The 21595-nt window shown below is 37.0% G+C and overlaps 2 protein-coding genes across 3 annotated transcripts; both read left to right on the top strand.

Moving 5' to 3' along the window:
* The first annotated feature begins 234 nt into the window (after positions 1-234).
* Positions 235-4230, top strand: polr1h (RNA polymerase I subunit H). The gene is made up of 4 exons (XM_083544459.1): positions 235-364; positions 2256-2359; positions 2463-2572; positions 3995-4230. Exons 1-4 carry the CDS (start codon positions 247-249, stop codon positions 4017-4019), a joined length of 357 nt encoding a protein of 118 aa, XP_083400585.1. The 5' UTR covers positions 235-246; the 3' UTR covers positions 4020-4230.
* Positions 4231-5182: 952 nt separating this feature from the next.
* gtf2h4 (general transcription factor IIH, polypeptide 4) lies at positions 5183-19658 on the top strand. 2 transcript variants are annotated; one of them, XM_083544041.1, is made up of 14 exons: positions 5183-5308; positions 7703-7838; positions 8883-8987; positions 9072-9203; positions 9347-9532; positions 9610-9718; positions 9832-9900; positions 12147-12230; positions 14278-14446; positions 14552-14682; positions 15768-15815; positions 15944-16022; positions 18379-18440; positions 19353-19658. In XM_083544041.1, exons 2-14 carry the CDS (start codon positions 7723-7725, stop codon positions 19461-19463), a joined length of 1401 nt encoding a protein of 466 aa, XP_083400167.1. In that variant the 5' UTR covers positions 5183-5308; positions 7703-7722; the 3' UTR covers positions 19464-19658. The 2 variants fall into 2 exon arrangements, with proteins under 2 accessions (XP_083400167.1, XP_083400168.1); XM_083544042.1 differs by lacking the exon at positions 5183-5308 and adding an exon at positions 7571-7619.
* The last annotated feature ends 1937 nt before the right edge of the window (positions 19659-21595 follow it).

Below are 21595 nucleotides of genomic sequence, written 5' to 3'. Positions count from 1 at the left end.
TTCTTGCGTATTCGCGGATATTTTATCACCTAATTAAAGAGCACAAAAAGCCGCAAACGAATAGTAAGCAAGGTATGAATATTATACACTCGACAAAAATTATTGCTAGGGTGTAGGAATCGATTCGCTCACACCCACGTGTACATGTGTGTGTCGATTCGCGTGTCGGTTCGTCACGTGGGATATTTTACAGCTCGCTTTTACTAAGTGTCGGATTTAAACGGTATTTTGGGAATCTTTATAGGAATGTCGTATTTTGAGGGGGATATAAACTTTTGCCCGGAGTGCGGTAACATCCTTCCAATCCCAGGAATTCAGGATTTCATTACTTGTCCTCGATGCGCCTTTAACATCCCTGTTCGAGGTGGGAATTCATCTTATTCTTATTTAACCATTACAAGGAGAAAGACTGATCCAAATAAATATTATATCCTAGATCTGTATGCTTTGATCTCTGGCTATTTTATGTATAATTATATTGAAAAAACGACATTTATTAAGAGTTTAGCGGAAATGTCTGAACCATGACACTCCAGTATGACTAATTCAGCCATTATTATTGTATTACTGGGCCAAAAACCATTATTGATTTAATATACAGTGTCTATATAATATTATGTAGCTGTAATATAGATGGGTATATTATATAAGATGCCCAAACTAGATCCTACCATTGACAGATCTTTTTTTTTCTTCTTTAAATTTAGCTATCGATTATTTTAGTGATCGATTATTCGACCTGATTATTCATGCGTCCGCAAAACAAATCGTATTTCCTAGTACGGAGCGAGCAGCCACAGTGACACTGCGCTAACTCTAGTTTCTTTTTATACCCCTGGCATTATTTATGTTTTTATGTATAATAATAAAAAGGTAAAAAATGCACTCCGAGTGCAAGACTGAGACTAAACAAACTTGCGGTCCGCCACTTAAAACGTTCCTGAGGAAACTCGGATAGTAACTTTGTTCCGCACGTAAAAAAACAAAAGCATTGCATTTGCTACACATGGGTAAATTGAAACTGAAAACCCTGTACTGAAAAATTGCGGTACAAATACGTGTACCACTACACCCCTGAGATTTATATGTATATATAAAACATCATTTATATAGTGTAAATGTATACAGTGATGTCAGAGAAGGAGATTTTTCTCCTGACCTAGCAAAATTGTTGTAAAGTCTAATTGCAGTCGGCTGGAAAGTCTTCTTGCAACGTTCTTCATCACAGCAGAGCTGAAGTGTTCTCCTGCTGAAAGAGCTCCGGTGTTTAGCCAGTTGGTTTTAAAGGGGATTTGAGAGCTTCTTCGAGGTCCTCAATACTGAGCGAGACTTCATGTTGAGTTTGTTGGATTTCCTGGTGTCACTGACTTTGATGCTGCTGTTGCACTTCCAACAACAGACCGATAAAAGATCTGCAACATTTTGCCACAGACATTAAAGGACCTAAATCCTGTAGACAGCTTCTGTGTTGCTTTTCCAGTCCAATCTGTAGTCAATGTGAACTTCAAGATTAATAATTACAGTTTGCAACATAATGCAACATTGACCTTTGTCCCACGGCCCTCAATCAGGTTTGATATGTTTGGCCCTTCTTAGGAGAATATTTGGGCCCCTCTGTATTATATACAGTCAAATATGTGTGAATGTTATTTCAACACTAGATGGCGCAATGTTGTAAAACCGCATCAGAAACACTTTCGGTTGGTCTTTCCAAATGTTGTGTTTCTAAATAAGTGCACTAAAACAACACAAGCCAAGAAAACAGTTTCCAGATTGTATGCTTATAATTGAGGGATTATGTCTTGTTTTTACGGAATAACAGTGGGAATCGGAGAAATTATTATATTCTTTCGTTTATAATTATGAGTACGTGATGTATCCTGGTTAATCACGCGATCTTGGAGATTGCTTTACGTCACTGTATGAGCTTGAGCGTGATCTGAAGCTCGCAGAGCAAAGAAAGCGCGTTCACTGATTTCAATTTGAACAATAAATGTATATTTATTCATCCTTAGTAAATGCCTGGTCAGGGGTTTGTTTATATTTTGGGAATTTGTGCCACCTAAATTTGCTGGAAAATGTCATGGGATTAAAAAAATGCACGTGCACATCCACATTCAAAAAAGAGAGAATTTTAATACGGAAAAATGTGAACACTTGAACACTTTCTATTGATTAAAACCGTATACAATATCATTTGTAACATCCCTAATGTTCGAGTATGGCATGTTTTGAAATGTTTCTTCTCCCTTCAGACCTTTCAGGGCACGTGATCAAGTCATCGGTGGTGTTTAATTCGTTAGAGAAGAGTTCGTCAGTCGTAGAGAGAGAGGAAGACGGCGAGCTAAAAGGCCCCGTGGTGAGTCAACGTTAAACAACCGGTAGATTAGAATCGATGTTGACCAGGATTGGATTGTACGAGAAAACGTAAACATTAACGCCCTTTTTTTTTTCTTCAACAGATTGACAGGAGGTGTTCGCGCTGCAATAAAGAAGGAATGGTTTACCACACGAGACAAATGAGATCTGCTGATGAAGGCCAGACTGTGTTTTTCACATGCGTACACTGCAGGTAGTGTTGTCACATGACTCACAATAACCCTAATAACCCTAAAGCAACTGCTCATGTAATCCATTGTAGCAAACTATTGATGGAAATATAAATGAATGGACATTCAAGGTCCCTCAAATGAATTGGGGGGTTCCTCTTCAGTCTGGTTCCTCTCATGGTTTCTTTATTCATATCTTCTAAAGAAGTTTCTCTTCACCACTGTATTGACTCTCATTAGAGCTATGCTGCATTGGGACCAAATCCAAGAAAATCTAATTGAATTTAAAGACTCCGTTACTGAACATCGATTTATATACAACGGGAACACGGAGAATATATTCAGACTGACTTCATTTCTACCTAATGATTAATCTCCTCGTATTATTTTCAACATCTGGAATTGATCAATTTAATCAGAAATCTCAGGAACTCATGGACCTCCTGCAAAACACCTATTATTTTATGAGGTCTATGAAGTCAACATTGTTACTTTACACAAACTGATATACATACATGTATAACGGTATTTCACAAAAGTAAGTACGCCCCTCACATATTAGTAACCATTTAATTATATGTTCTCAAGGGACAATATTATTGTCTAAATAACTTGCAACAAAAGTAAGTACACCCTAAGTGATAAACAGCTGTATGTCATGTAGCTGTGCAAAGCCACACGTCCTGTTCATAATGTTCATGTTTTTGTCTGCTTGACAGGACCAGACAAATTTGTGTATCTTGTATTAGAGAAAGAAAATACAAAAAATATATATATATATAATAAATATATAATAAAATATATATAAAAAAATATATATATACAGTGAGGAAAATAAGTATTTAACACCCTGCTATTTTGCAAGTTCTCCCACTTAGAAATCATGGAGGGATCTGAAATTGTCATCGTAGGTGCATGTCCACTGTGAGAGACGTAATCTAAAAAAAAAAAATCCATAAATCACAATATATGATTTTTTAACTATTTATTTGTATGATACAGCTGCAAATAAGTATTTGAACACCTGAGAAAGTCAATGTTAATATTTGGTACAGTAGCCTTTGTTTGCAATTACAGAGGTCAAACGTTTCCTGTAGTTTTTCACCAGGTTTGCACACACTGCAGGAGGGATTTTGGCCCACTCCTCCACACAGATCTTCTCTAGATCAGTCAGGTTTCTGTCCTGTCGCTGAGAAACACGGAGTTTGAGCTCCCTCCAAAGATTCTCTACTTATTCTACAAATACTTATTTTCCTCACAATATATATATATATATACACACTAAAATGGTTGCTCAAATATGAGGGATGTAGCCACTGGTACTATATTTTGAGATATAGTTTGTATAAGAGAAGCACAGGATCTAAATGTAGGATAATTTTGAGTGCATTTTTGTAATTAACTGACTCACTTCTCATGTCATTTTCTTTTTTTTTCCACAACAGATACCAAGAAAAAGAGGATTCATGAAGGAGAGAAGGATACAATTTTTGTTTGATCAACAACTACATATTTTCCAGTGTGTGTGTGTGTGTGTGTGTGTGTGTGTGTGTGTGTGTGTGTGTGTGTGTGAAAGAGAGAGAGAGAGAAACAGAGACTGAAACTCATTTGACACCTGGCTTGTTTCTACAGTATGCTCCCTGTGTTTGAATGTGGCATTTGAATCTAAATAATAATAAAAATGAACAAACATGAGCACACGTTTTATTCATCTGTGTGAAATGGTTCATTCTGATTGGTCAGAAGATGCTAAATCATTTCTCGTAACACCAATTGTAAGAATCGTCCAACTGCAAACTTCAGACTTATTATCCTGCTCATTCTACTTTAATTAGTTGTGTGTAATTAATTCACACAGAGAAGGGTATGGTGGATATAACAGCACAATACACACTGTCTCACTGTATGAATTCAGAATATGCCTTGGTGATTTATTTTGTTATAAGAAATGACACAACACTAGATATTTTTTGTTGGTGGTGGTATTTTATTTATTTATTAATTTATTTATTTTTTGAGACAGTGCATAACTACCATTATATTCAGGTCCTGAATTGTATTTTTATTTATTTATTTATTTATTTTTATTTAGATAAATATTATTTAGATACATTTTTATCATTTATTTAATTATTTAGGTTAATTTTTTGTCCTTTTAGAGCTAAACTAGTAAAAAAAAAAAAAAAAAAAAAGAGTTATAAAAAAGTAAAAAAAAAAAAAAAAAAAAAAAAAAAAAAGGACTTGCTACATTTTAATTGAGTTACTTTTTACTTGAGTAGATTTTTTGACCGGTAACTAGAATTTTTGAAATCATTCATATTTTCTCATAATTTAAAAAAATCTAAAGTGAAATTCATTATATTATTAAAGTTTTATTATAAATTTTTGGAGGGAAATGAAGTGTTCTTTATTAAATAATAAAAAGCAATGTAAAAATGTAATCCTTAGCAGATAAAGTTTTTTTTCCCCAAAAAACTTCACTTTTAATCATTTTGAGGTATAAAAATGTATTTATTAAATTTTTTTCTAAAGAATTGGTTCTCACTTTATGGTTTCTCTGATAAGAAGCTGAAGACAGTGTAGGTGTATAGCTTCCCTGACCACGCCTACTTGTTAGCGCTCCAGCCAATACTATTAGCCGGCGGTATCACGTGATGATTCCAACATGGCGCCGCTCAGCTTCTTCTAACTCACAATAGCATCATGTCAATATTTCATTATACGCGCTGTGTTTGATTATTGGTAATTGATTAAATACGGTAAGTTCTCTACAAGGAGCAGAATTAAAATCTCCGCATGGTATTTTTTCGGTATTTATTCCGCATTTGTTAATAAGTCTACGATTGGGTGTGAAAAGGGGGGGGGGTGTTCAAGTGCTCGTGGTTATACTGTGTTTACGAGTATTTGAGTATTTGAGTTATGTGAAGTTGAATTGGCATGTCAACGTTTTTATGAGCCTATTAGTTTCTGTAGTAATCCCAAACTTAATGCTAGTATACAAGTAACAATCTCTACGTTAACAGTGGGCAGGATATTTAAATGTAATAGGAAAGATGGCATTTAAGTACATGGAACACAGCACGGTGATCTGTTTTATTACCAAGCGTTAGGAGGTAGTTTTATACAAGTTAAAACAATAGGCTACAATTGCAAGAGGAATTGGAAAATCTTCATGGAGGTTTCTGACTTGGCACTGGAGATATCAGTGGGAAGTCTGAGCTTCTGTGACAGTTCATATTATGACATTATAACTTTATGACAGGTGAAGTAAATTTTACTGATTATCTCATAACCATGTTATTGGGTAAGATTTATTAGGCAGCAAGTGAACATTTTGTCCTCAAATTTGACGTGTTCGAAGCGGGAAAAATGGGCGAGCGTAAGGATTTGAGTGAGTTTGACAATGAGCAAATTGTGACGTCTAGACGACTGGGTCAGAGCATCTCAAAAACTGCAGCTCTTGTGGGATGTTCCTGGTCTGCAGTGGTCAGTATCTATCAAAAGTGCTCGGTCGTGTTTGGCCGAGGCTCAATGATGCACGTGGGGAGTAAAGGCTGGGACATGTGATCTAACAGACGAGCTTCCGAAGCTCAAACTGCTGAAGAAGTAAATGCTGTTAATGCACGACAGATCAGGACTGTTATTATTCAGCAAAAGGGGGACCAACATAATGTTAGGCAGGTGGTCACGGTTTTAAACAGCAATTTTTGGCGTGTCTTAAAAGCGCTCGAGTATGTCTCTTGCTGGTAGTGAAAAAAGAAGAGGAAAGCCATCGGTTTAGAGCAGAAAATGAAAATTATAAATTCATCATAAAGCAGGAAAGACTGTCACAGTCATAGCACCATTTTTGACTTACGATGGGGTCGTCGTAACGTATGTGTTATATAACATGTATACATATGAGTATAATATTGCACAAATGAGTGATATTCTGTGGTATTTTGGTTGAATATTTGAGCATAATAATTAAAGTGCACAGCCAAAAAACATTCCAGTATGAAAAGAAGAAAAGAAAAGAAATTCACGACTTGGGCAATTACATCTTCAGACGTGAATCCAATAGATGTTTTTTTAGAGCAACGCAACCACTACAGCACAGATCAGATTGAAGAATTGTATCAGTATACTGGCAGAACATCTCTCTAGACATTTTGCACCTCTGGTATTCTCCATGTCGAGGAGGATCAAGTCAGTCCTTAAAAATAAAGGTCTACATACGAAGCATTGAAGAAAAAAAAAAGAATTAAATTGGTGCTGATTTTTTTTGTTGCTTAGAGTTCATACTGTGGGGGACTGTATTTTTAATATAGTATATATAAACTGTTATTTTATTATTTTACGTCACAAAATTCGATTACATTACTATTGAACTCAGAAATAATACAATTATTGTTAGATTATACAACGGTGGATAAAATGGCACAGGGGTGTACTTACTTCTGTTCTGTATTGAATATACTTTTTATTGAACATTTAAAAACGCTTTCACGAGAACTGGATTCCTTGTACAAGGTAAATAGTTGAAACATTTGGCAATACGTTTTCGATTATCATAAAAATAATCAGGGGGAGTGGTGGCTCCAGCGGTTAAGGCGCTGGGTTGCAGATCGGAAGGTCTGGGGTTCAAGCCCCGGTATCGCCAAGCTGCCACTCTTGGGCCCTTGAGCAAGGCCCTTAACCCTCTATGCTCCGGGGGTCCCTTACGAGGGAAATATCAAGGTCCGTGACGTCGGAGTGACGTGGGGCCGCCTTCCCGTGGGCTCACCACCTGCAGGAGGGACCGTAAGGGACGGTGCTGTGAGGATTGGGCAGCAGTCGAAGGCGGGGGCCTGCTTAGACTGCTGCCCCCGCGACCCGAATTACGGATAAGCGGAAGAAAATGAATGAATGAATGAATGAATGAATAAAAATAATCATATTTATAATATTTTTATAAAAATGTGATTTTATGTATTTTGTACTATTTAATGATAAAATCTTGCCACATTGTCCCTTCGGAACGCTCTTTATTTTCCACACAGATGTGTTCACTTGTGTAATACAGATGTTAATACAGCAAAGGGCAGACAGGTGTGTTTTAGGTCACATGATGTGAGAACGGTTTAACCCAGTTTTATTTAATACATGGTTATTTTATTTATTTATTTTTTCAGTTGAGGCAAAACACTCAGAAATGAAGCTCCGAGTACAACTGCAGTGCAAAAACCTTCATGAATACCTGAAGGAACTGAGTCCCGACATTCTCGACCGACTGTACAACCACCCAGCTACATGCCTCGCCGTTTACAGGTTCATCTTTCTAAATATATTCAAAAGATCATACAGTTGTGAGGTAATTCCTATTAGTTTTTCAATTGCTTTTGGAGTATTTTCTTCAATCATCCTGGATATTTGCAAACCAGTAAGTGCATATCTCAGATCAATAAGTACAAACCGGATAACAAAATAGATTACATGCAAAAGCCACTACTTTTTTCTTTCATCTTTTAAAAGTAAGAATTTGTGTCAATGAACATCTCATTGCCATGACAACTCGTTTTGCCATTGTTTAAGGCTGAATTTCCTCTGTACGGCGTCTTATGAATTTTAACAGCACAAAGTTACACGTTAATGTATGTGGGATGTTGATCGCAAGAGACCGGAAAAGATTCGCACTTTTACGGTACTGTACTGTAATCTTCGTTCGTTTTCTGGTTGTTCATCCGTTTGTAATTGTAATCCCGTCTTTTGCTCAGTCCGTATCTGCTCGCCAAATCGAAGGATCACAAGATTCACTTTTGACCTGTTTCCGAGAACTGGATGATCGTCGGTCGATCTCGATGGCGTTCACTCGCCCTGCTTCATTAGTGACGTTCAAGATTCAACTGCACCGTTTTTCACTTCAAATCATTTTTTTTCTGTCAAGAAATTTAAACTTGATAAATTCTGACATCTGGTCGAACCATTCAATGATTTCAACGACTTAATGAATCGATGCCGAGATTTTTTTGGGGGTTAAGACTGTTCAGGTGTGAAGCAGTATGATATATTTTTAACAAATGATAATGTAGGAAACATCGGACAATTGTACACAACCAATTCGGAGAATGTCTAGAAGCGTTCGCAATTTGTTTGAAGCGACGAGAAATTGCTTTTACATAAGAACAAGTATGTTTGAGAATTTGATTTCTGATTTGAGAAACGCTCTAAAGCAACGGAGAAAAAACACTGTAACCCGGAGCTGACAGGAAGTAAAGTATAAAACATTTTGTTTGTCATCAGATATGTTTAATTTTCTAAAGTCTAGACTAAATCCTGGAGTTGTATATGTGACCTCACTTCATTTCTCCTCAGGGAGCTCCCGTCTCTGGCAAAGAATTATGTGATGCGAATGCTGTTTCTAGATCACCCTCTCCCGCAAGCAGCCGTGGCATTGTGGGTCAAAAAAGACAGCCAGAAGTGAGCTCATGTTCATTATCCATGTTCCCTTCAATCCGAGACCGTTTTGTTGTTGTTGTTTTTTAATCTCCAGCTGTGTTGCAGGGATCACGACCAGTGTGTGTCAGTTCTCACTGGACTGAGACTGTGGCACAGCCAGCAGCTGCAGGGAGGCCTTCAGGGCATCGTGCTCAACCCGGTGTTTAAAGATAACCTGAGGATTGCGCTGCTCGGAGGGTGAGATGAGTGGACATGTACAGGTCCAAAATCATAGTCTATAATTCTGTCCAGCATATGAGGTCCTCACAGCTCCCGGAAAAAAAACCATCATTAAGCCAAAATTGCGATTTCTTTGTAATCTTCTCGTTCCTGTCCATCAGTGGTAAGCCTTGGGCAGACGAGGGCAGCAGTCTCGGCCCCGATCGGCACGCACGGGACATCGAGAGTCTGGACCGCTATGCCATAGATCGCTGGGAAGTCATCCTGCACTTCATGGTGGGCTCCCCGAGCGCCGCGGTCAGCCAGGATCTCGCTCAGCTCCTTATCCAGGCCGGCCTCATGAAGACGTAAGCATCTGATCTCTGGCACTTTTTAAAATGCATCTACTACAAGCATTATAACGCTCCGTTGTTTTGCGTTGCAGTGAGGCTGGCGAAGCGCCTTGCATCACTTCAGCTGGGTTTCAGTTTCTGCTACTCGACACGGCCTCTCAGCTATGGTACTTTACCCTGCAGTACCTCAAAACAGTGCAGGTCCGTGCTCCACATTCAGCTTTTCAGCTGTTCATCTGTAAAGTAAAAAAAAGCAAAAGGAACGCGGAGAAATGATTTGTTTAGATTTTTTTGGTAAATGTTGCCTGTTACAGTCTAGAGGGATGGACCTGGTGGAAATCCTCTCCTTCCTGTTCCAGCTGAGTTTCTCCACCCTCGGCAGGGTCAGTATTCACTTCAAATAGTCACCTCAAGTATCCAAAAGCTGACACCGGTTATGTGCTAACGCTGTCTAAATATTTATTTTCAAATGACATATTTTTGTAAATGATAAAATTTATATTTTACTTACATTTCAGACAGTAAAGACTGTATCCCAGATTACTGCTAGATCACTACATTGACTGTAACTGCATCCAGCAGAAATATTACTCCCAATTGGACCACAGAAATGTCAAGACTCTAGTGAGCACCTAATGGAAATACCTCATAACTAAACAATGCCAGTTTATACATAATTATTATGTGGATCTGGTTTCACAGGTGTTCCATAACAGTACACATTCGGTGTGTATTTTGTACTTTTATTACTAATAAATCGACCGAACTGCCTGTCAAGTGATGGCCAAATCTGACGATGCCTTTCTAATCTTTTTATAGTTGAAATGAAAGGCAATGGATAAACATTCGTAAAACGATTCCTTGTAACATTTTAAAGCCACGATGTACAAAACATCACACAAAGATATAGAAGGAAATGTTAAAAATAAATTGGATCATATATATATATATATATATATATATATATATATATATACACACACTAGCTGAAAGTACCCGTGCTTCGCTACGGAAGGCAAAACGCTAAGCAATATGGCAATAAGCAGTAAGCACTGAGCAGGACTGGATGATCAGAGATCAGAACGTAACGTCAACAAATAACGTACTACCCCTTTGTAGTACCGATACAGGGCAAACTACTTTGAAAATCATTTTTATCGTGCATCTAACATCTAATAAGAAACAATGTACTAAGTTTCATGAGTATCCGTACTGTTATTTCGAAGAGTTTACAATGCGTGAGAAATCGAGTTTTTCGCGAGTTAGCCGCGATCCAGGGCGAATTTTTCAAAACCCTTTGTTAGTGAGCACCTAAGACCCAAGAGGAAGGTATGTTCCAAATTTCATTGCAATCCGTTCAGTGGTTTTTGAGATTTCGTGATGACTGAGTGAGTCAGTCAGTGGTATTTGAGCTTTATATATATAGATACACACACACACACACACACACACACACACACACACACACACACACACACACACACACACACACATTCTTCCAGTCATTATTTTCCTAAACAAGCTCATAGTAAATTGACATGAATAGAAATAAGTTTTGATAAAGACATAACGGTTCATTTGAAAAGATTATTTGCAATAGGCAGCTTGAAGGTAAATTTTAATACCTTAAACATGATTAATTTTTACATTTTATTTGAGCGAGATTAATTCTGGCAGGCTCTAGTTTTTTTTTCTCTCTCTCCAAAAAAAGCCAGATGGCATCTGTGTGTGCTTGTATGTCATTTGTGAATAATATAAATGTTAGATCAGGGGTCCCCAACCACCAGGCAGCACAGAAAGAATAAACATTAAAATTTGTGTTTTACTTACGATTTTTTTTACTTTCACGGTTTGCGAGGTGTTTTATTAAAAAAAACTTTATATATAATGACCACCTTGTTTCAATCACAGTTTTTTTTTTTTGTGCTGTGTTTCGATAATTATGCATTAGTTCCATAGTTGAGTTACATTTGCAGTTTATTTGATAATTAAATCATAGAATTCATATACATAGAAACGTTATGCACGTAAAAAACACCCAAAGGTCCGTGGAGCAAAAAAGGAAAGAAATCTGCTTGAGATGCTAAAAAACAAAGCAACAAGGACATGAAAGCGATCTTTCTTGCGCACCTCATTTATTTCATCTGTCTTATTTTATACTGGAGCAGGAGTGGGCAATTAATTTTCCCAAAGGGGGCCACATGAGAAACAGGGGCTGTTGTGGATGGCTGAACAGTATAATTTTTATTGCAGAAGCAGTAAATTATATTTTTTATTAGCTGCTATTGGTAGTAAAACGTTTTGATGAGGCTGAAACATTTTAGTTGTCAATTAAAATAAAAGCAATGCACTAATTTTCATTTCTTATTTCCGGTTCACCTCACGCAGATCGGACAATATAAATATAAAAAAACAGCCAAAGGGTCAAATGTGGGCCATAAAATATCCATGTCTGTACTTGAGTGAAGTTTTCCCCAGTCACAGTAACCAAAAAAACTAAAGCCTATTATACCAGTAACCACTACATAATACTATATTTAGATAAGCAAATGTCCAGTGTCTGTGAATCTCAAACTTCATATTGTAAAGGAATCGTCTTTGTCGTTATTGTTTTATCTCTTCATCACAGGACTATTCTGTCGAGGGCATGAGTGAGTCTCTACTGACGTTTCTGCAGCACTTACGAGAGTTCGGCCTCGTTTTCCAGAGAAAGGTTGGTCATCAGATTGGGGAAAATTATTTGATGCAGTATATGTTATAAGCTTTGCTTTAAATTTAATCTGGCCTCTAGGAAGACGTTAATAGGTTGTATATTATTTCAAAAACTACACTAAACAAGTCTGCAGTAACAAAGCCTGATATATTTACACAATTCATATCACTGAATCTGTGAATGTACTTATGGTTGAACGAGGGGAAAAAAGGAACCAACTTACTGGCGTAATGTCTAGAGCAGGGGTGGGCAATTAATTTTTACAAGAAGCCACATGAGAAACCTGAATTGTGTCAGAGGGCCACACCAACGATAATATTTTAGGGATGCACCAAAATAAAAATTCTTTTCCGAAACCAAAAACCAAAAATGAGGAACCCAAGGCCAAAACCGGAACACCGAAAGAAAATATTGTCAATTATTAGAACCATTGCATTTATGGCTATGAGTGTGTACAAACCTCACTAAAGTCAATGCATTGCAGTTCAAAGAATAAATCAATCACAAACGTTTTTTATTTATTATTATAAATTATTGTTATTTATTTGTTACCATTCATAGTATTGACAGACAGGCAGCGGTCAAATATTATTAGCGACGGGTCTGTTCAACGAAAATAATTGACTGCCGAACGTTTGGAAGCCCATTCAAGTGAAAGGAATGTTCTAATCTACAGCATTAAGAAGAGCCGTGTAATAAATAATATTATATTATAATAATAATTATTTTCGGGATCCACAGGGAATGTTTCAAAGATCAATCCGTCGATCCACTGGTGACCACTGATCTAAGGCAATGAAATCCATAATTTTTTTGTGTTATGCATTTTGCCTTGGCACCATCACTGGAAAACTTTCCTACCTTTTCAAAAACGTCCTTTACAGCAAAGTGCGCATGCTCGAATTGACTTTACTTTTCTGCGCCGCGTTCTTCTCATATTTAGAATGGCAATCGGGATGTTTGGATTTTAGGTGATAAATGAAACCCGACGTGGAGAAACTCTTTGCAGTGAAATTTTGCTAATTTCAGCATTGCATGTTTTGCAAATCGCTATCTGTGGGATTTTCTCCGAAATATTGAAATAAGTCCACACCGCAGACATGTTGCTCTTATCCAGATAACCGTGTGCTGGCTGTGCTTTCTTTTTTGCGTCATTACAATTGTGTTTCTGCCGTGTTGTTTCAGTGATTTAGGGATTTCGGGCGAAAATTTTCGGTGGCTGAATTTTCGGTGCATCCCTGTAATTTATGATTGGCCTCACACGGGCCGGACAGAGACATACAAAGGGCCGGATGTGGCCCGCGGGCCGTAGTTTGCCCAGGTCTGGTCTAGACGAATTCACGAAGGTACCATAGGGGCTACGGAAGATGTGTCTAAAATTCTCAGATTTTCGTGAACTCACGGGGGTTACGTTCTGTATGACTATAGGACAGTATATTACTATATAACAGTATATTATATAACAGTATATTACTATTACAGTATATTACTATTACAGTATATTACTATTACAGTATATTACAATATGACAGTAAATTAGTATATTACTATATAACAGTATAGGATATAATAGTATATTTATGACAGTATATTGCTATATAACAGTATATTATTACTATACTATATAACAGTATATTACTATATGACTGTATATTACTATATAACAGTATAGGATATAATAGTATATTTATGACAGTATATTACTATATAACAGTATATTACTCTAACAGTATATTACTATGACTATACTACTATATAACAGTATATTACTATGTGACAGAATATTACTATATAACAGTATATTACTCCACAATAAATGTGGCTATAAATAGATAAAATGTGCAATGTATTGTGCTTCAATAAAAAAATAGTTGGAAAGTAGTTGTAGAGGAGCAATACAACACTTGTCCACTCCTCCTACATTTTTTCTTACTTATTACTTTATAAATTAAATGGTACTTGTCAATAGATATTTATCTCTACTTAAACTGCAGAGTATTGATTAGAGTTTGTTAATGTGTCAACTCTATTCATGCTTCTCTTACAGAGGAAGTCAAGGAGGTATTACCCTACTAGACTAGCCATAACCCTGGCTGCAGGAGTCACTGCCAGGAATTCATCATCCTCCTCTTCTAGTGCTTTGACTTCTTCCACACTAACAGGAGACTCTGGTTTCATTGTCGTAGAAACCAACTATCGCGTGTACGCTTACACAGGTGCGTATGTAGGAGTCAAACATGACATGTTCAGACTATTAAAAGACTGCAATTAAATAAAACCTGACACCCATACTGAAATTCATTTGTGGTGTTTTCTCTCAGACTCTGAGCTGCAGATCGCTCTGGTTGCTCTCTTCAGCGAGATGCTCTATCGATTTTCCAACGTGGTTGTGGCGCAGGTCACCAGAGAGTCTGTACAGCAGGCTATTGCTAACGGCATCACAGCACAACAGGTTTGGTGTATATATTTTTGCCTTAGAAAGAGTGTATTGTAGGGTATATACACGACAAGTATGCATAGGGTTAATGTAAAATATGTACAGGGTGAGTGTAGAATATATATACACACACACACACACACACACACACACACACACAGGTATGCATAGGGTATATGCATACTGTATATACATATATACAGTATGTCACAAAAGTAAGTACACCCCCCACATTTGTATATATTTTAGAGTCCCGGTAGTCAATATGCAGCTTGTATAGCAGTACAGATGTACTGTCTTCTTAAAATAACTCAACATACAGTCATTATTGTATAAATATCTGGCAACAAAATTGAGTACACCCCAAATGATAACAGCTGTACGTCATGCAAAGCCACACGTCCTATTCATCATGTTCATGTTCGACAGAACCGTTCAAATTTGCGTATCTTGTATTAGAGCAGTTAAAATTTGGTGCTTTGAGTGCAAATATCTCATACTGACCACTGGATGTTCAACATGGCACCTCATGGCAAAGAAAAGGATTTGAGAGTTTGAGCGAGAATTGTTGCTCTCCTCTCTATACTCATCCTGTATTTACAAACTCCTATATATTCGCCAGCACTTATATCTCAAACACAGTCTACAACTGTAAACAATGCATGCACACAGCAAACCTGACACACCCCTGACAAGAGTGTTTAAAAATAGTGCATGTTTTTTTTCTTCTTTAGTTTATCACGTTTCATAAAATGCAACATGGATGAGAGAGAGCTACAGGGATCAACTAGTAAATTGCAGTTCAGATGATCAGCGATATGATCTTTTGTGTTCGTATTTCCTTTCTTCCAAGATCTGCAAATCCTTTTAGCACCGCATCAATATTGCTTCTGCTGTAACACGGCTGTACGCTCACATGGAAGCTATTATTATTTTTATTCACAGTTAAGTGCAAAGTGCTGGTAGATTTTTCAGTAAACTAGGTTCATTATACCCCGTGAAATACACACAATACCTCACTAATATTAATGAATGTTTTCAATAAGTGATAACTGTTAATGTGACCCATAATGATTTTAATTATTAATTGTGTATAACAGATTATCCACTTCCTGAGGACCAGGGCACATCCTGTTATGCTTAAACAGGTAGCTTCAGAGTCTTTTTTTTATTTGCTCCACTTATATGTTTTATCTCTGAAACGTCTCTGAAACTTTTTTTTTTTTTTTTTTTATCAAAAGATAACATCTTTTATTTCCTTTTCTCCTTTATTCAGACCCCCATACTTCCTCCGACCATTACAGACCAGATCAGACTCTGGGAGCTTGAAAGAGATCGGCTGCAGTTTACAGAGGGTAAGAGTGTAAGAGGATTTATAGTAGTAAATTGTACTATTCATACAAAATAATATATATATATATATATATATATATATATATATATATATATATATATATATATATATATATATATATATATATATATATATTGCTATAATGCTCCTGTATATTTGTCTACAAGTGTTTAGCATATGGTGCATCTCAAAAGTTTGGAAACAACAAGTTTGTATGGTTTTTTTGAGAGACACATGCATGTTCCTTTTCTTTATATGCAACAAACCCAGTCAGTTAAGGTTCGGAAGATTTACTTTGACCAAACAAATATATAAATGTCCAGATGATCCATTTAATTTTTATGGAAAAATCCTCCTTTAGTATGAATAGCAGCTTATACACTCTTCGCATCCGGAGAGTTTTTTCTCCAAACGTTTATCTGAAATATGTGGTGTAGGAGGTGGTAGCTCAGTGGTTAAGGTATTGGACTTGGGATCGAAATGCTACAAGTTCAAATCCCCCCATCACCGAGCTGCCACTGCTGGGCCCTTGAGCAAGGCCCATAACCCTCTCCTGCTCAGTCGTAAGTCGCTCTGTATAAGGGCGTCTGCCAAATGCCATAAATGTAAATTGGAATTGCATAGTGTTGAAGTATTGAATGGTTGCCATGTTGGTCCCCTTCACCCAAAATAAGTCTCCAACGTTCCCTGCTCCAAAACAACCCCAAACCATTAAGCTTCCACTTAGATGTTTGACTGTGGGTGTGAGGCAAAATCTCTGTTCTCTCTTCCTGTTATTCAGTTCCTGTTATTAATCAGTTCCTGTTATTGTTTAGTTATAGCAGCTATAACATATAGAGGTTGCCCGATAGTGGATCTTACCGATAGCTAAGTTGGATTGTATTTGCCGATACCCGCCCTAAAATTTTTTTTTTTAAATGGATACTGGATAAAAACAAACATAATACTGCATGTAAAATACTACTACGTTTTATTAAAAAAATTAAAAACGTTTCAGTACTGAATTATGAAAATGTGCTAAATGTAATAAATATGAACCTATACATTTTATTAATGAATATTCATGAAAATAAAAGACGCGATTAAACTGAAACAAAACTAGCACTCCAAATAAATAAAAACAGTTACAACCAAAATGGATAAAAAAAAAGACAGCACATGATGTCAGTGATTCACCTTTAGAGGCCGCTCTCGTACTGTATAATGCAACCCGGAAAAACTATCCATGCAATTTAACTGGCATACATAACATTACATATATAATAACCTGTGCTTTTTTTCTAAATAGAATCTAATAAACAAAAATTAGCTAACCAAGAACAATGTTATAGAACTCTGGATTCTGCAGATACTAAATGACCTAAATGATACCTTATCAATGATTATATGCTTTCCCTCTTTTTTTTTTAATGTTTATTAGTTTAAAATTAAGTGGTGAATCATCTGTACACAATCATTTAAAGAAAATCAAAGGTCAGATTTGTGAATTCGACAGTGCTGTTTCATGTTTTTACAATTTATTATTATTTTTTTTTTGCATTGTGCAATTATCATTATATACAGAACGCCCACCATCTCTACCATGTAGTATGCTTGTAGATGTGCTTTTTGATGTGCTTTCAGTTCTCTAACCCACCTGAGTCACCTAATGAAGGGTTTCTAAAGTATCTAGTGAGTCATACGTGGAGGAAAAATGCAAGTGATGTCGGTTTTGACAACCGTTTTCGTAGATATCGGAGCAAATCTGACTGTTGTTTGTTTTGACCTCTATTTGAGTCTATATCCATATGAAGACTAATATATTGCCGTGACGCGATCAGTGTTCCTCTAAACGAAAGGATAAATCATTAATATATTTATATATTTAAGCAGCATGTGATTTAAAGGAAGGTAGGCTGCCTTTTTTTCTTCCTGGAGGTTTCGTTTTTGGTGCTTTTCTGGTGTAAATGCTTTATTGACATCTGCTATATAACAGGATTGATGGTATTATGATTGGACGACTTGCAGCTTTCCTCGTTTCCAAGTAGCAAGTGCTATATCGTGTTTATATACATGGAAGCAGGTGCATTGAACGTGCTTGGGTATGAAACCTCTACACGCATGACAAATCACATCGACAAAAGCTCCTGAGGAGAATGAAGTCTCTATTACACACTCCCCCCCCCCCCCCCCCCCCCGTGACCTTTGAATGTCAATGGCACTCAGTCTTAGTTGAGCAAAAATAGGCTTTCTCAAGCAATAATTCACTTTTTTAATAGGAATACCGCTGCTGAATACTGCTGAAAGCTGCACTGTTCTCCTCGCTCTCCTCCGTTCCTTCGTTCACACACTGTTTTTTTTCCCGCTCTTTGTTTTAGGCGTATTGTATAACCAGTTCCTGTCGCAGGCTGATTTTGAGGTTCTGCGTGACAGAGCTCAGGTTGGTACCTCAATGTATTCTCCTTTTTTCTCGTTGTATGATCAAAAGAATGACCCTCATAAATTTTTAACCATGTATTATAACATCCCAGGTATTGTTATTGCCATTAAAGCTCTTTCAAAAGTGTCCTCTTATTAACAGAAATCTGCACTTTTTATTGATTAAAGGATTTTTATCCGGATAATGCTAATGGAGATCATGTGGATCGCTCTCCGACGATCATCATGCACAAGTTGCTGAATGGCTTCAATATTTTTGGTGATTGAGCTCGTTAAAGGTCTTCCTGATGTTTCGTTGTCGCCGTAAAAACCAAACGTCTCTGTGGCAGATTTGCCCGGTTTTACACAGAATTTCACATTTGCTCTTTGTTCTATCTTGTCCAAATTTAAATCGCAGACGTGGTAACACACGTGGTGAAAATAGCGCCAGTTTTACACAACTTTTAGATACCACTGCATATTGTAGATCACTTTGTAAAGCACTTTGGTCAACGGATGCACCAGTGCGAGCTCGTTCAGGACGCCTAGCCATTAGTTCTAATGGAGCAGTGGAGTGGTGCGCAAAGAGCATTCGCTGTTAAGCCTTTAATAAGAATGGTGAAAGTGCGAGTGCTGCACAAAAATGTCCGCATTATTTTCAGGTAGGACATCGTGATTGTGCCCCGTCTGCCCGTGCGATTACAACATGGGTGCGTCATTTCGAACGAGCTCGCACTGGATCCAAATTACTGACGCCTCAGGGTCCACAATTTCCTGTTTCCTTGTACAATGTACCTACTTACCTACTATAACATCTGTCATAAAACATGAATCACCTTCTGATCAATCAGATTTAAAAATTGAACAAAAACTGTGGTTTAACTGAGCATGGCCTGTATCCGTTTATTCATGTTCCGACTGTATCTCTGTTTAGGGTTTGGGAGTGCTGGTGTGGCAGAACCCACAGCACAGGGTCATGGTGGTGACGCCACATGGACACAGCGAGGTTAAAAGGTTCTGGAAGAGACAGAAGAGCCACACGTAGGATGAAGAGACTCCAGGGGGCGGGGGTCAGATGGCGCATCATGACGGAAAGGGTGGCCTTAACTGAATTAAATACTGCATATATGGGTTTAAAACATGTCTTTTCTTTAAGGAAGCTGATAGAGAATGACGTTTGAGTGTGAGATTGAAATGTAAAATATTTGCACTTGAATAAAATGTTGTTGTTTATTTGAAATTTCTCTGTCTTCTCCTGTTGTGTTAGTTATTGTAGAAACATTGATTTCATGGCACATGCTGGCCCAGTTCTTATGTCTTTGGGTTTCTGATCTGACCAGTTGGAGGTTTAAACATCAGCAGGCTACCACTTCTGGCTCTTGGAGCCATCAGGGTCATCAAAACCACTTATCAGTGTCCTGTATCATGACCGACAATTCGTTTGACCCTAATTTTGTTTGTTCAAAAGAAAGAGTAGACAGAGGTAGAAAGAAAAAAGGAGACAAAATAAGAAAGAAAGAAAGAAAGAAAGAAGAGAAAAGGGAGACAGATGTGGAAAAAAGACAGAAAGAAAGAAAAGAGAAAAAGGAGAGCGAAAGAAAGAAAAATGAAATTAAATAAAGAAGAGAAGGGAGACAAGAGTTGGAAAGAAAGACAGATGGATAAAAAAGGAAGAAAGAAAGAAAGAAAGAAAGAAATAAAGAAAGATATGGGTAAAAAAAAAAAGGAGGAATGTAAGGAAAAGAAAAAAAGACATATGGATAGAAAAAAAGCAGAGATAGAAAGAAAGAAAGAAAGAAAGAAAGAAAGAAAGAAAGAAAGAAAGAAAGAAAGAAAGAAAGAAAGAAAAGAAAGATGGAAAGAAAAAAAGAAACAACGATAAAAAAAAAAAAAGGAAAGAGAGAAATAAAGACACACACATTACAGCACAGTGAAATTCTTTGCATATTCCAGAAATTTGTATAAAAGCACATGATCAGCATTGCTACAGCAACCCTGGAACAGAATGGGTTAAGGGCCTTGCTCAAGGGCCCAACACACTGGGATATGTGAATTCATATGTGGCAAATATTACCTTCATATTTAAAGATTTATCATGGTTATGATTCTATTCATGATCATTTTATACATAGAAAAAGTTAAACAAAATAAATTCACTGAATTGTTCAGTGTTTTCTGTTCTAAGATATGGGGGGGTTCCCCCCTCAGTGGAAATGAATTAAAATAAAACACACCAGAATTTGAGAGTGATTTTCCTGGAAAGGTAGAAAACACAATCCTAGTAATGGATTGTCATGATAGTGAATGAGACATCTAAAGGAACATCTTCTGCCTGTCAGTAACTCTGTGTTATTATAATGAAGTAATTCTGGTCTCATCAAAGGTGTGGTGTAGGACTATTACACATATACACAAGACACACATTAAAATACAGACAGATCATTTGTATTTGCTTTTTTTTTTTTTAAGGTTTCAAATCTTTCTTTTCCATCTTGTAAACTGCCTGCTTTTTTGCTCAACGTACACAAAACGTATTTATCTTGTGTCATTTGCACTTTGACTGAACAGTACAAATTTCTCCAAATGTAATAAAAAAATCTGTGATTGCGAGGGACAAAGCATGTAGGACGTTTTGGAGACAAGGTGAGGGAGGTGAGATTGAGATGGTTTGGACATGTGCAGAGGAGGGACATGGGGTATATCAGTAGGAGAATGCTGAGGATGGAGCCACTAGGAAGGAGGAAAAGAGGAAGGCCAAGGAGGAGGTTTATGGATGTGGTGAGGGAAGACATTCAGGTAGTTGGTTTGAAAGAGGCAGATGTAGAGGACAGGGAGGTATGGAGATGGATGATTCTATTTAGATTTACTTGCAGCGATTTGTCAATTATTAGGACGCCATGTACAGTTTGTCAAACTATATCAGCCTCCATAATATTCTGTGTACTTTAAGTTGATGGTGTTGATGGTGCCACCTCAAGTTTCTGAACAAAACAATTATGTAGATACTTAAAATCAACTTTTCTATAAGTTTTTTGTTAGTTTTTTGCTAAAAAAAAAAAAGTAAGCAACCTTCTGCATTTGTATAAGAAAGCTGCATTGTAGATTCCTAGCCATCACTTTATTTATTGGAATAGTTCATTCTAGTGTCTGGAAGGTTATAGGTTTTGGGTCCCTAAG

This window comes from Silurus aristotelis, assembly GCF_946808225.1.
Source record: "Silurus aristotelis genome assembly, chromosome: 6".
Taxonomy (NCBI): Eukaryota; Metazoa; Chordata; class Actinopteri; order Siluriformes; family Siluridae; genus Silurus; species Silurus aristotelis.
The sequence above is the reverse complement of the archived record's forward strand: the minus strand, read 5'-3'. Positions and strand labels throughout refer to the sequence as shown.

Bases quoted from the DNA above. Each gene is read 5' to 3' on its own strand.
- polr1h (XM_083544459.1), top strand. From the start codon at position 247: ATGTCGTATTTTGAGGGGGATATAAACTTTTGCCCGGAGTGCGGTAAC. The intron at 2,360-2,462 runs GTGAGTCAACGT...TTTCTTCAACAG, and splicing joins GCGAGCTAAAAGGCCCCGTG to ATTGACAGGAGGTGTTCGCG. The intron at 2,573-3,994 runs GTAGTGTTGTCA...TTTCCACAACAG, and splicing joins TTCACATGCGTACACTGCAG to ATACCAAGAAAAAGAGGATT.
- gtf2h4 (XM_083544041.1), top strand. From the start codon at position 7,723: ATGAAGCTCCGAGTACAACTGCAGTGCAAAAACCTTCATGAATACCTG. The intron at 9,901-12,146 runs GTCAGTATTCAC...TCTTCATCACAG, and splicing joins GTTTCTCCACCCTCGGCAGG to GACTATTCTGTCGAGGGCAT. The intron at 16,023-18,378 runs GTAAGAGTGTAA...TCTTTGTTTTAG, and splicing joins TCGGCTGCAGTTTACAGAGG to GCGTATTGTATAACCAGTTC.